At 44.8% G+C, this 13533-nt stretch overlaps 1 protein-coding gene across 1 annotated transcript in view; it reads left to right on the top strand.

The window, feature by feature from the left end:
• Positions 1-13533, top strand: part of ITGAE (integrin subunit alpha E) — a 69933-nt gene that overhangs the window by 15676 nt on the left and 40724 nt on the right. The window contains exon 2 of the mRNA XM_032615537.1: positions 8024-8144. Within this exon, the coding sequence (XP_032471428.1) occupies positions 8024-8144 (121 nt within the window). The remainder of the gene's footprint in view (positions 1-8023; positions 8145-13533) is intronic.

A 13533-nucleotide genomic window follows, 5' to 3' on the forward strand; every position in this document is an offset into this window, starting at 1 on the left:
GCAGGCTCAGCGGCCATGGCTCACGGGCCCAGCCGCTCTGTGGCATGTGAGATCTTCCCGGACCGGGGCACGAACCCGTGTCCCCTGCATCGGCAGGCGGACCCTCAACCACTGCGCCACCAGGGAAGCCCTGCATTTTTAAGAATATACTTGGATGATTCATTTGCACATTAATGTTTCGGAAGCATTGTTTGAAAGAAAATCCCCAGCATCAGTCATTTCACCCTTCAGTACTTCAATACGCATTTCTGAAGTACTTGGGGATGTTTTCTTACACAGCCATAATGTTCTCATCACCCAACAAAATTAATAGTAATTCTTTGGTATCATCTAATACCCAGTTCCTAACTCAAATCTTCCTGACTCTCTCAAAATGTCTGTTTCTAACAGTTCAGATCAAGAGCCAAACAAGACCCACACACCACGTGTGGTTGCTATGCCTTTCTTAGTAGAGAGTGACCCCCTTGCTCATTTTTGAGGTTTGTGTGTCTGTTTCACATCTTCTCTTTACTGCAGAGCGCAGCTGCTTGTCTTGCAGAACATCTTGCAGGGTTTGTGCGTTTGCTTCCTCTCGATGTGATTTGTCCTTCAATCCCCTACATTACCCGAAACTTGGAAGTTAGGGCTAATGCCTTCATTAAATTCAGGTTTAACTTTTTTGGCGAGCATCCTCTAAACAATCAGGAGGATTTTGCCATACGTCCTGCATTTATCTCACTCCCTTTTTTCTGTTTCCTTTGCCGACGTATTTTAGAGAGTTGCTTCTCAGTGTGGTCTGATGACTGGCAGCCTGGGCATCACATGGGAGCTGTTAGAAATGCAGCGTCTTGGGCCCCAGTATTCTTCCTAGGGGGTCACACTAGGAGGCACACATGCCTGGGGGGCCCACTCATAGCGGCACTGAGATGAACTAGTGGGCTGGGGTCGGGGGGGGGCGGTCAGCTTAATTGTGAAGTGCTCTATCAAAATTTCATCTAAGTAGTTTTATCCATTGATGATCGTGGCCTGAATTAATTGTATTTCGTTATGACTTGGAAAATTGTGTTTTTATGGTTCTATTATTCCTTCCGCATTCATTAGTAACGATTCTTCTGTAAAGAACTTTTTCTCGTCAACTAGGACCATTTGGTGACCCTGAAATGCAGCGCATACTGGAAAGGCAAGAAAATTGCTTAATGCTTTTCCTTTAATAGTCAATTTTCAGAGTAAGGGCATAATGCCGTCATTACTTCCAATGGTGAAAAATGCAGCGTTTTGATTTGTTTTTGTTTTCTCTCTGTCTTTTAAGTACCATTATGAACCCCTGGAATTTTTGTGTATTCAGTGTGCTTCAGACACTTGCAATTATTACTTTTTTATTGAACTGTAGTTAATTTACAATACTGAGCTAGTTTCAGGCGTACAGCAAAGTGATCCCGTTATACATACATACATATACATATATATTCTTTTCATATTCTTTTAATTATAGTTTATTACAAGATATTGAACATAGCTCCCTGTGGTATACAGTAAATCCTTGTTGTTTACCTATTTTATATATAGTGGTGTGTATCTGTTAATCCCAAACTCCTAATTTATCCCTCCCCGCTCCCCACAATTATTATTTTTTAATGTAAACTTTTTTGAAGACAACACATGCAAAAATGGACAAATTCAGATCAGTGAATTTTCAGATTAAATCAAATCCACATGCTGATACCAATTTCGAGAAACAGAGGACATTACCAACATCCCAGAAGTACCTCCCATGGCCCCTTCCAGTTATTACCTTACCCCCAAGAGTAACCACTCTCCTGACGTCTGATACCATGGATTAGTTTGCCTGTTTTGAACTTTGTATAAATGGAATTATACAGTATGTTCTGTTTTGCTCCTGTATTTATGAGATCCAACCCACCTTGTTGTTGATTATTTTCATTGCTGTAGAGTATTCCACTGGTGAATATACCACAGCATATTTTTCTACTGTTGATGGATATCTGGGTTGTTCCAGTTTGGGGTTGTTATGAATAGTGAGGCTATGAAAATTCTTGTACATATCTTTTTGTGAATATATGAACACATTTCTATTGGGTTTTTGCCTTAGGGTAGGATTGCTGGGTTATGAGTTATGCATGTGCTCAGCTTTAGTTGATAACTACCAAACGGTTTTCTAAAGTGATTGTACCGATTTACATTCCCACCAGCAGTATTTGAGGGTTCTGATAGCTCCACATCATTGTCAGCACTTGGTATTTTCTTTTTCATTTTAGCCTTTCTGGTGGTTGTGTAGTGGTATCACATGGTGATCTCAGTTTGCCTTTCTGTGAAGTCTAATGGTGCCTTCTCATATGATTGCTGGCTATTTGGATAATCTCTTCTGTGAAATATCCTTTTTCTGTTGGCTTACATGACTTTTTCTGTTGATCTGTAGGAACTCTACAGATTCTGATAGGAATCTTTTGTCAGATGTTTGTATTGCAAACATCTCTCTCTCCGTGGCTTGCCTCTTCATTCTTAATGATGTCTTTTGATAAACAGAAGTTCTTAAGTTTAATGAAGTTCAGCTTATCAATTCTTGCCTTTATAGCTAGTGTTTTTTGTGTCCTGTTTAAAAAATATCTGTCTACCCCAAGGTCCTTTGTTTTCTCTTAAAAGCTTCATTGTTTCCTTTTTCATATTTAGATATATGGTCTATCTAAGTCCACATTTAAATCTTCAGTTCATCAGGAACTGACTTTTTGTGTGTGATGTGAGAGAAGAGTCAAGATTAATTTTTTTTTCAATATTGATATCCAAGTGACCCAGCACCATTTATTTAAAAGAGCATCCTTTCACCACTGTTCCTCACCGTCACCTTTGTCATAAATCAGGTGCCCATATGTTTCTGGACTCTCTGTCCCATTGATCTATTTTCTATCCTTGTGCCAATATAATTCTGTTTTAATAACTATAAATTTATAATAATCTTGATGAATGATAAGTCCCCAAATTTTGTTATTCTTCTTCAAGAGTGCCTGAATATTCTTGCCCTTTGCATTTTCATATAAATGTTTAAAATTGGCTTGTGAACATCACCCTTCCCCCAGTAATTTGCTAGGATGTTGATTGTGGTTGTATTGAAGCTATAGATCAATATAGTGATAACTGACAACAACACGGAATCTTCTAATTCATGAACATCATCTGTTCCTTCATTTTAGATCTTTAATCTCCCCCAATCTTTTAATAGTTCTTAGTGTAGAGGTTTTGCATATGTCTAGTTAGAGTTACTCTTAGACATCTGATTTTTTTATGGCTTTTGTTAACGGCGTCTTTTAAACTTTTTCATTCTTCATTTGATCATTGATGGTTCATAGAAATACAATGGTTCTTTGTATTTTGCCTCTGTATCCCATGACCTTGCTCAGGGCACTTATTAATTCTCAATGTCTGTGGATCTGTTGGATTTTTCAATCTACTTAATCATGTCATCTGCAAATAATGACAGTTTTATTTTTTTCCTTTTTAATCTTTGTGCTCTGTATTTTTTCTTTTTTCTTACTTCTGTAAAACCTCCAGTAAAATGTTGAATAGAGGTGGTATGAGTGAGCATCCCTGTTTCATTTCTGATTTTAGGGGGAAAGCTTTCAATAACTCACCAATAAGAATGATGTTGGGAATTCCCTGGTGGTCCAGTGGTTGGTTAGGACTCCATGCTTTCACTGCCGAGGGCATGGGTTCAATCCCTGTTCGGGGTAATGAGATCCCACAAGCTGCGTGGCATAAAATTAAAAAATTTTAAAAATAAAATAAAATAACTCTGGCAGTCCAGTGGTTAAGACTCTGCACTTCCACCGCAGGGGGCACGGGTTCTATTCCTGGTTGCAGAACTAAGATCCCACGTGCCGCGTGGTATGGCCAAAAATTTTTTAAAAAATAAAAATTAAAAACAAAGAATGATGTTTTCTGAAGGATTTTTGTGGATATTCTTGATTAAAGACATTCCCTTCTATTCCTAGTTTGCTATGAATTTTTAAAATTACAAATCAGTATTGTATTTTATCAAATACCTTTTTCAGCATCTATCATAATGATCATATGATTTTTTTTCTCCTCTTTTTTCTGTTAAAAAACGTGATAAATAAATTGATTCTTTTCGAATGTCACACCTCTCTTGCATTCCTGAAATAAACTCCACTTGGTTGTAAGGTATTATGCTTTTTATATACCCCTGGGTTTGATTTGCTAATGTTTTGTTTAGCAGTATTGCACCTACGTTAAAGAGAGAGATGGCTAATTTTCCTTTCATGTGTCGCTCTTGTCAGGTGCTAATATCAATGTCATGCTGGCCCTACAAAATGATTGGAAAGTGTTCTCTCATCTTCTCTTCCCTGGAACAGTTCATGTAAGATTGGTGTTGCTTCTTTACGTGTTTGGGAGAGCTCACTAGTGAAGCCATCTGGACCTGGAGTTAATGGATTCAGTTTTTAAAATTTGGGATTATTCAGATTTCACTTCTTTTGTCAGTTTTGGTAAATTTACTTTTCAAAGAATCTGTCCTTTTCACCTAAATTGTCAAGCTCACTGGCATAAAGTTGTATATACTATCCTCTTATTATTTCATAAATGTCTTAGGCTCTGTTCTGATGTCCTCTTTTCATTCATATTGGTAATTTATGTGTTTGCCTTTTTTATTTTTCTTGGTCAGTGTTGCTAGGGGTTTTTATCAGTTATATTACTCTTTCTAAAAACCAAACTTTAGCTTTGTTGATTTTCCCTACTGTAGGTTAGTTTTCTATTTCACTGATATATGCTCATGTCTTTATTTCTTCCTGTACTTTCTCTGGGCTTGATTTGCTATTCGTTTAGCTTTTTGAGAAGGAATATTAGATAACTGGTTTTCAGCCTTTCTTTTTTTTTTAATTTTTTTTTTTTAGCATATGCATTTAAGGCTCTGCGTTTCCCCTAAACACTGCTTTAACTGTATCACACAAGTTTTGATTTGTCCTATGTTAATTCTCATTCAGTTCAAAATATTTTAAAGTTTCCATTATGATTTTATCTTTGGCCCTAGATTATTTAGAAGTACATTGCTTAATTTCCAAGAAGTTAGAATTTTAAGCAGTGGAATAGCATGCTTTTAAAAATTCTTTCTGGCAACTGGTACAAAAAGGATGTACCCAGAGGGAGAAGTCTTGGAAGAGAAAGGTCAGGAGACTAATGAATGGGTCCAAGCAGGAGACAGTAAGGTCAATGGGGCAGAACTGAGTCCCTGGAGGCGCCAAAACGCACATGAGAATGATAAAGGTGGTATTTCAAATCTGCAGGGATAATATGAGCTATTTGAGAAGTAATGTTGAGACAATTTCATCTTGGGGGGAGAAAAAGTAAAGCTGGATATATGCAAAAATAAAGTCTAGATGAATCAAAGACTCAAGCATAAGAAATGAAACAAAGAAAATATCGAAGAAAACATGAGTGAATTATATAATCTCTGAGTGGGGAAGCGTGACACAAAACTCGAGTCATACAGGAAGAATAATTTGACTACATAATAAATGCAGATGTGGGGAAAAATATAAGCCAGTCAAACAGAGAGCTAAGTGAGAAACAGTCTCTAACACATTGACAATTTCTTTTGGACAAAAAGCTCTTATAAATTAGTAAGAAAACAATAAAGACCTCATAAAAATGGATAATGTATATGAATAAGCAGGAAACAAACTTATAATAAGAGGCTTGACTTTACTCATAATTTAAAAAATAGATTTTTTTTTCAAATTTTCTTTTTTTTTAAAGAGCTGGGCTTTTAAAAATTTTTATTTAATTGTTTTTTTGGCTGTGTGTTGAGTCTTCGTTGCTGCACGCAGGCTTTCTCTAGTTGCGGCGAGCGGGGGCTGTTCTTCCTTGAGGTGCGCAGGCTTCTCATTGCAGTGGCTCCTCTTGTCGCGGAGCATGGGCTCTAGGCGCACGTGGGCTTCAGTAGTTGTGGCACGCGGGTTCAGTAATTGGGGCACGCGGGCTTCAGTAGTTGTGGCACACAGGATCAGTAGTTGTGGCACGTGGGCTTCAGTAGTTGTGGCTCGTGGGCTCCAGAGCGCAGGCTCAGTAGCTGTGGTGCCCGGGCTTAGTTGCTTCGCGGCATGTGGGATCTTCCTGGACCAGCACTCAAACCCGTGTCCCCTGCATTGGCAGGCGGATTCTTAACCACTGTGCCACCAGGGAAGACCTAAAAAATAGTTTGGGAACAAAATGATGAGATACTCTTTTTTTTTTTTTTTTTTTTTTTTGGTTTTTTTTTTTTTTTTTTTGCGGTACGCTGGCCTCTCACTGTTGTGGCCTCTCCCGTTGCAGAGCATAGGCTCCGGACGCGCAGGCTCAGCGGCCATGGCTCACGGGCCCAGCCGCTCCGCGGCATGTGGGATCCTCCCGGACCGGGGCACGAACCCGCGTCCCCTGCATCGGCAGGCGGACTCCCAACCACTGCGCCACCAGGGAAGCCCGAGATACTCTTTTAAAACAAGGATGAGGAGGTCCGCACAGTCTGCTCAAGAGATGCTGTGAGGAAATAGGCCTTCCATTCTGTTGTTGGAATATGAATTGGCGCAGCCTCTTTGGGGGACAATCTGTCTGTATCAATTTTCCCCCCAAAATTTTTAGTGAAGAATTTCAAACGTACAGAAAATTTGAAAAACTTGTGCAGCGGACAACCACATACAACACTTAGATCTTACAATGTATAGATTTTGCAATATATATATTTTTGTATATTACGTATATGTAAAATATGTGTGATAGTGCAAATATAACAAAATGTTGACAATTGTAATTGACATATATAAAAATATGTTTATTTATATCCATCTATATATAAACATCCATCCATATATATTCATCTATCCATCCATCAAGCCGTCTTATATTTTGAAGCATTTCAATGTAAATTGCAGACATCAGCACACTTCATCCCTAAGCATTTCATCATACATATCAGCTAGAGTTCAGTGTTTCCTTATAGTTCTTTTTTTTTTTTTTTTGGAGGTAAAATTTACCTACAGTGAAACACACAAATTTTAAGTGGACCATCTGATGTATTTTTGACAATGCACACCTTTGTAATCCAAACCCCTATAGAGATATAGGATATTTCCATCACCCCAGGAAGCTCCTTTCTGCTCCTTCCCGGTTAATCTCCATCCTGCATTAGCCCAGGCAATATTTTCTTTTGCTATAGATTAGTTTTGCTGGTTCTAGAACAGCATATAAATGGAATCATACAGTAGATACTCTTTTATATAAGACTTCTTTCACTGAGCATAACGATATTCATGATTCACCCATCTTGCTGTGTGTGTCAATTGTTCGTTCCTTTTTACTCCTGCGTAGTATTCCATTGTCTGAATATGTCAGTTTATCAATTCCCCAGTTGATGGACATTTGGGTTGTTTCCAGTTTGGGACTGTTACAAATAAAGCTGCTATAAACATTCTTTTTCTGAGGTATTTTTGAGGACATGTGTTTTCTCTTGGGTTACTTGATGGGCAGGTACGTAGACAGAATGTATGCAGACCCTCACCCTGGGGCCCGTAGTCTATTTTAACTTTGGTACATGACACGGTGATGAGCATGTGCTCCGTGGCAGGTATAGAAAGTGCACAGTGGGAGGTGTGAGAAGGTAGCAAGTGCTCTGGGACAGAACCAAGGAAGGCCTCCTGGAGGAGGGGGTCTTGGTGCCAACACAGCTTGGTTTAGTGGGAGGACCAGGAGCTCTGGGTCAGACACGCCTGCATTCCAGTCTTATTCCCATGGAAAAAAGGTTCTTGGTAGCGGGGGGACTTCCCTGGTGGTCCAGTGGTTAAGATTCCACACTTCCACTGCATGGGGCATGGGTTTGATCCCTGGTCAGGGAACTAAGATCCCACATGCCATGTGGTTCATCAAAAAAAAAAAAATCCTTGGGAGTCTTGCTTTCTTCATCTGTAAAATGGAGATAGTGACAATGCAGGATGTGATGGAATAACGGTGCCTCTTTTGTTAAATGTTCTTTTTTTCTCTTCAGGCCTGGCTCCCCTGGCCACCTTCAATGTGGACATGGTCCAGACCTGGGTGACTCCCAAGGGAGACGTCCCCTACGTGCTCAGCTCACTTCTGCATCAGGACTCCAGCACCAACCAGACCTGGTGAGTGGGGCCCGGCGCGCGGGGCGGGGTGTGTGAGGACTGATGAGTCCTTGCGGAGCCTGAGAAGGCCCCCAGACAAGCCCTGGGCAACCCACACCCCAGCAGGGGAGAGGCCGTTAGCTCAGGGCCCGTTCTCCCAGCCCCGGCCCCTCTCCTCACCCTGGCCTCTCTGGGGGTGGGGGAGGGGAGGCTAAAAAACTTTTAAAATAAAGTTTATCAAGGCTCTTTTGTCTGTTACAAAAGTAACGTGCTCAACATAGAAATTTTGGACAGTGACGGAAAATATTTCCTTTAAATGGAAAATATGAGGCAGGCGGGTGTGGTGGTTACGAGGAGGCTGTGCATCTGGTCGCCGTGGTTCGGTGACAGCTTCGCTCTGTATTTATAGCAAGGCACGCAACCCCCAGCCTCAGTTTCTCATCTCTGCAGTGGGGGTGATTATTTTCCTACCTCACAGGGTTGTTGCAAAGAGTATTTGAGTTCATGCATGTAAAGTGTTTGGCACAATTTCTGGCCAAATTTAAGATCAATACGCATTACTTTGTATTTTAAACTTCTCATCTGTACCCACCCATTAGATAAGTAAAACATTTTAAGTCTGATAGCATTCTGCTGGTAAGGATGTGGTGAAACAGGAACTTGTAGGAATGTGAGTTGGTATAACCACCTGGGAGAATCATTTTGCCGTATCAGATAGAGCTGAGGATGCAGGCGGCCCTTGATTCAGTGAATCCACCTCCAGATACCAACCCTAGGGAACTTTGGGGGCACACCTAGAGACATTGACTGGGACATTGTTTTGAAATAAGCATCATCAGAAAAATGGAAGACATAAGGTGTGAATCATACAATGCGACACTGAAAGCAGGTAAAATGAATGAATTGAGTGCAGTGGTTATGAACCGGATCAGCCTCGAAACACATTGTAAAATGCAAAAGACAAGTTGTAGAATTATTTGTACCATGGCCCTTCACTCCGCAAGCATTTATACAATAACAACTACTGTGTACCAGGCCCTGAGGGAACAGTGGTGAGCAAAGCAGACACAAATCCTTATGCTTGGGGGAAATAGACACTAAGCAAATAAATCAAATGTAGATTCTGTCAGATGGAGGTAGTGGTGGTGTGCTGATTAGGGACATGTCTTTGGTTTTAGGAGAAGTTCTGCAGTGAAGGGTCACGACACACACTCCAACGTCCTCTGTTGTCACCAAGATGACGTTTAGAGCTGCTCATTTTAAAGCCAGGGTTCAGTCAGAGTTCCTGTGTTGTGTATCGTGGCTGTATCTCTTTAGTCTCCCTTACTCTAGAGCAGCCCTTCCTCTCCCTGTCCTGTTCGTGGCAGGGCTCTTTCTGTGCTTGCTCCACTGCCCAGCTGCCCCTGGCTGGTTCCCTACCCCGCCCCTCACCTGCCGCTGCTTTGCTTTGCTTCTGGTCCACGGTGAGGGGTTTCCTTCAGACCCAGCAACCCTGAGCCATGAGCCCAGGGTCCAGATAGCTTTGGGGCAGAGTCAGGTGAGGCACTCAGGGCTCCTGGCTGAGTGGAGCTCTGTTTGGTAGCAGATGGGTGGGCAGTGGTGGCTCCCGAGGCAGCCTCATAGCCCTGGACTTGGGCCATGGCCACGCCAGCCAAGCGGGCTCGGACCCTATGCTTGATTTCCTCACTGTCCAGTGAAGAGGCTGGTGACCATTAGATTTAAGTGGTGAGGGCAGGGCCCATTCACTCATTCATTCATTCATCAGTATTTATGGAGCATCTACTCAGCGCCAGGCAAAGCTAGGGGGATAAGATACTAAAGGAGACAGTCCATGCCCTCATGGAGCTCCCAGGCTCTTGTGGGAAACAGACAAGTTGGTCGATGACAGGAAGAGTGAAGACTGCTCTGTGGGGACATCCAGGGTGCGTTGGGGACATAGAGGCACGTGTGTCCTTCAGCCAAAGGATGTACCTTGACACTGGGACTTAGGGGCTGAGTAGGAATTAGTGTGAGAAGGCATGGGAGGGGGAATCGGGGCTGAGAGCTGCTTGGTCAGAAGTCTGGAAGCCAGCCTGAGCCAGGTGCGGGGGCTGGGAAGGTGTTGGTGGCTGAAACTGAGCGTGATGAGACATTGGATGGGGGAGGTGGGCCATGCTTTGTCAGCCGGCACAAAGGTTTGGGGAGCCTGAAAGGCTTGAAGGGTGGTGAGAAGGTTGTTAGGAATGTTCTGGTTCCAGGAAGAATTAGAGGGAAGCATTGCTCGTGTTTTGTCTTGATAAAGTTCTGTTGCTGCACTATTGCACAGAAAACTGCACGTCATCAGAGTGCCGCTCAGTGAATGTTCACAAAGTGAGCCACCCACGTAAGCAGCGTCCAGATCGAGGCAGAACAGGACCAGCCTCGCATAAGCCCCCTGCAGCCATGTGCTCCCTTCCACGCACATCCCAGGCGAGAGTTAACCCCCGCTCCCACCCCCGGCCCAGCTCTGCACTTTCTTTCACTGGGTGAATGCACTTCTTTTTATTAGGCACAGGGTGCCCAGCAGTGGAATTGCTGGATCGTGGCTTCTACGCTGGGTCAGCATTCAGTTTTCACAAAGTTTGCAATGTGTGAGCGTCCTGCACTCCCCGCACTCATCAAGGTCGAGGCCGGGTTTCGGCCATGCTGTGACCATCTCCTGCCGAGCCCCCTCCCTCCAGTACCCCAGCAGGGCCCTCACCACTCCAGCTTCAGACCCAACAGACTTTAACCCCCCTCCCTCAGAAGCCAAGCCAAGGGCTTCCCTGGTGGTGCAGTGGTTGGGAATCTGCCTGCCAACACGGGGGACACCTTTTCGAGCCCTGGTCTGGGAAGATCCCGCATGCGGTGGAGCAACTAAGCCCGTGCGCCACAACTACTGAGCCTGCGCTCTGGAGCCCGTGAGCCACAACTATGGAGCCCACGTGCCACAACTATGGAGCCCACGTGCCTAGAGCCCGTGCTCCGCAACAAGACAAGCCACTGCAATGAGAAGCCCGGGCACCTCAACGAGGAGTGGCCCCCACTCGCCGCAACTAGAGAAAGCCCACGTGCAGCAACGAAGACCCAACACAGCCAAAAATTAATAAATTTATATATTAAAAACAAATGCCAAGCTGAAAGGCCACAGTGGAAGAGGGGACTTTGAAGTATCCAGAGCAGAAGGCTCCGAGCCCCCCAGGGATGGGGGGAAGAGCCCACTTGGGCCCAAGAAAACCTCCCTGGACACCTGCTGAAGCAGAGAGGGTCTCACGGGTTTGAACGTGCACCGGGGAAGGATGTGGTGGGAGGCACCTCTGGGTTCCTGCCTCAAACCTTGGAGCCTGAGACCACGGGCTGCTGCACAGGGCAGGAAACGCGCTTCTGGCCGCCCCGGCCGCAGAGGAACAGGCTGGGCTCCTCGTGCAAGGACCACACGTGCCTCTTTCTCCCTCATGTTGTTTCTACGTAAGTTGTAACAGCCAGGGCTGGCAGCATCATGGACTTGGCCGCTGCAGCGGGGTGGAGTGGAATATAACGAAGGCCTTCCCCCTGGGCGGTATGGGAATAGACTCTGAGGACAGAGATGAGTTACAGCTGGGTGAAGCCAGGAGATGGGCTGCACTCAGCCCAGGTGTGATAGGGTCCCTGGGGCTGTCAGCTGATGGTGAGCTCAGTTATAGTTTAGTTTGCCAGCCACTCAGTCGGTAAACCTGGAGATCAAGAGACCACCCACCATGGTGGAGGTGGTTAAAGGGGCGGGCGGCAGAGGCAGCTCAGACGGGGCCCCGGGCCCCCGGCATTGCGTGACTGTGATATGGGTGGCAACCTTGGGTTCTGCAGTGAACAGCCTGTGCAGCTGTACATGGTGGTCTCTCAAGAACTCACAGTCTAGGTGGGAACAAAGGCCAAGGATAAGGGTAGGTGTCCAGTGGTGAGGGCTTCCTGGAGGGCTTGGAGGGGTCAAGGTGCTCCTTCTTTTGGGAAAAGATTTCCTGAGGAGCTGGCACTTGGGAAGGTCGTTCTGCAGGAAAAGGAGCCGAAAGGCATTGCAAGCGGAAGCAACAGCTTGGGCCAAGGCCTAAAGGAGGAGGGAGAGCTGAGGCTATTCCAGGCCTGCACCTACCCCACCAAGACGTGGCTGGGTTGGATCCCAGTTCTGAGCCCACCTTTACGGGGGAGCAGAGAATAAGGTGCTGGGCCCAGGGCTGAGACTCAGGCTGGGAGGGGTCTGCGGAAAGAGGCAAAGTTGTTGAGCAGGCGACCTAATTTAGGGGCTCAGCTGCAAGCCCACAGAGCTCAGCTGCACGTGGTCCTCTGCCCCTCAGCCTTGCCCCAGATTAGCCCCCTCATGTGCTGCCTCGGCTGTTGTTCAGTCGTCATTTAACAGATGTTTACCAAACCCCTGCTCTGTGCCAGCCACTGTTCCAGGTGCTGGAAATAACATGGCAAACGAGAGGCAAGGGGAACTTGGGGAACTTGGGAGGTCTTGGACTTGGTTCACTGTTACCAAGCTCCTCTCCCCGTAGACTGTAAGTTTCCTTGGGGAACTTAGAGTCTAGGGGGAGAGACTGATAATAAACAGTAAACAGGATGCTATCAAACGGGGACAAGTTCTGGGAAGGAAATAAATGGGACGATGCAGAGCAGAGTAACTGGGTTGTGAGGTGAGGCTGGTTGGAGAAAGCATTTGTGAGGAGGTGACAGTTAAGCGAGGCCAAGGAATAAGAATGAGCCAGGTTGGGGAGAGAGGGGGCGCAGCAAGGCAGAGGGCCCAAGCCAGGAAAGAGCTGGGGGCAGCCTAGGAACGGAAGCCGGCCAGTGCGGGGCTAGAGCTTGGAGAGCAAAGGAGCAGGAGGGGAGTCTCAGCGGTGGGGAGGTGCTAGATCGTGCAGGGCCCCGTGGGCTGCAGCAAGGGGTGTGGACTCTTCACCTAAGTGCACGGGAGGCAGCTGAAACAGGGCAGTGACGTGGTGTAATCTACAAGGGTAAATTTATTTTATTTTATTTAAACATTTATTTATTATTTACTTATTTTCCTGTGCCGGTCTTAGCTGAGGCACGTAGGATCTTTGTTGCGGCATGCATGTGAGATCTAGTTCCCCGACCAGGGATCGAACCCGGACCCGCTGCATTGGGAGCTCGGAGTCTTACCCACTGGACCACCAGGGAAGTCCCAAGAGCAAATTTAAAAAACAAACAACAGAAAAAAATAACAGGGGGCTATTACTACACACCAGGCAAGATGATGGTGGCAGGGGAAACAGAAGAGATGTTCTCTATATATAGAGATATATATATATATCTATATATATATAGATATATATATATATCTCTATATATAGAGATATAGTTTGGAGGAAGAACCAACAGGGTTTACTGATGGATTTGATGAAGGGGATGAGTGAAAAGC

The sequence above is a fragment of the Phocoena sinus genome, chromosome 20 (assembly GCF_008692025.1).
Source record: "Phocoena sinus isolate mPhoSin1 chromosome 20, mPhoSin1.pri, whole genome shotgun sequence".
Classification (NCBI taxonomy): Eukaryota; Metazoa; Chordata; class Mammalia; order Artiodactyla; family Phocoenidae; genus Phocoena; species Phocoena sinus.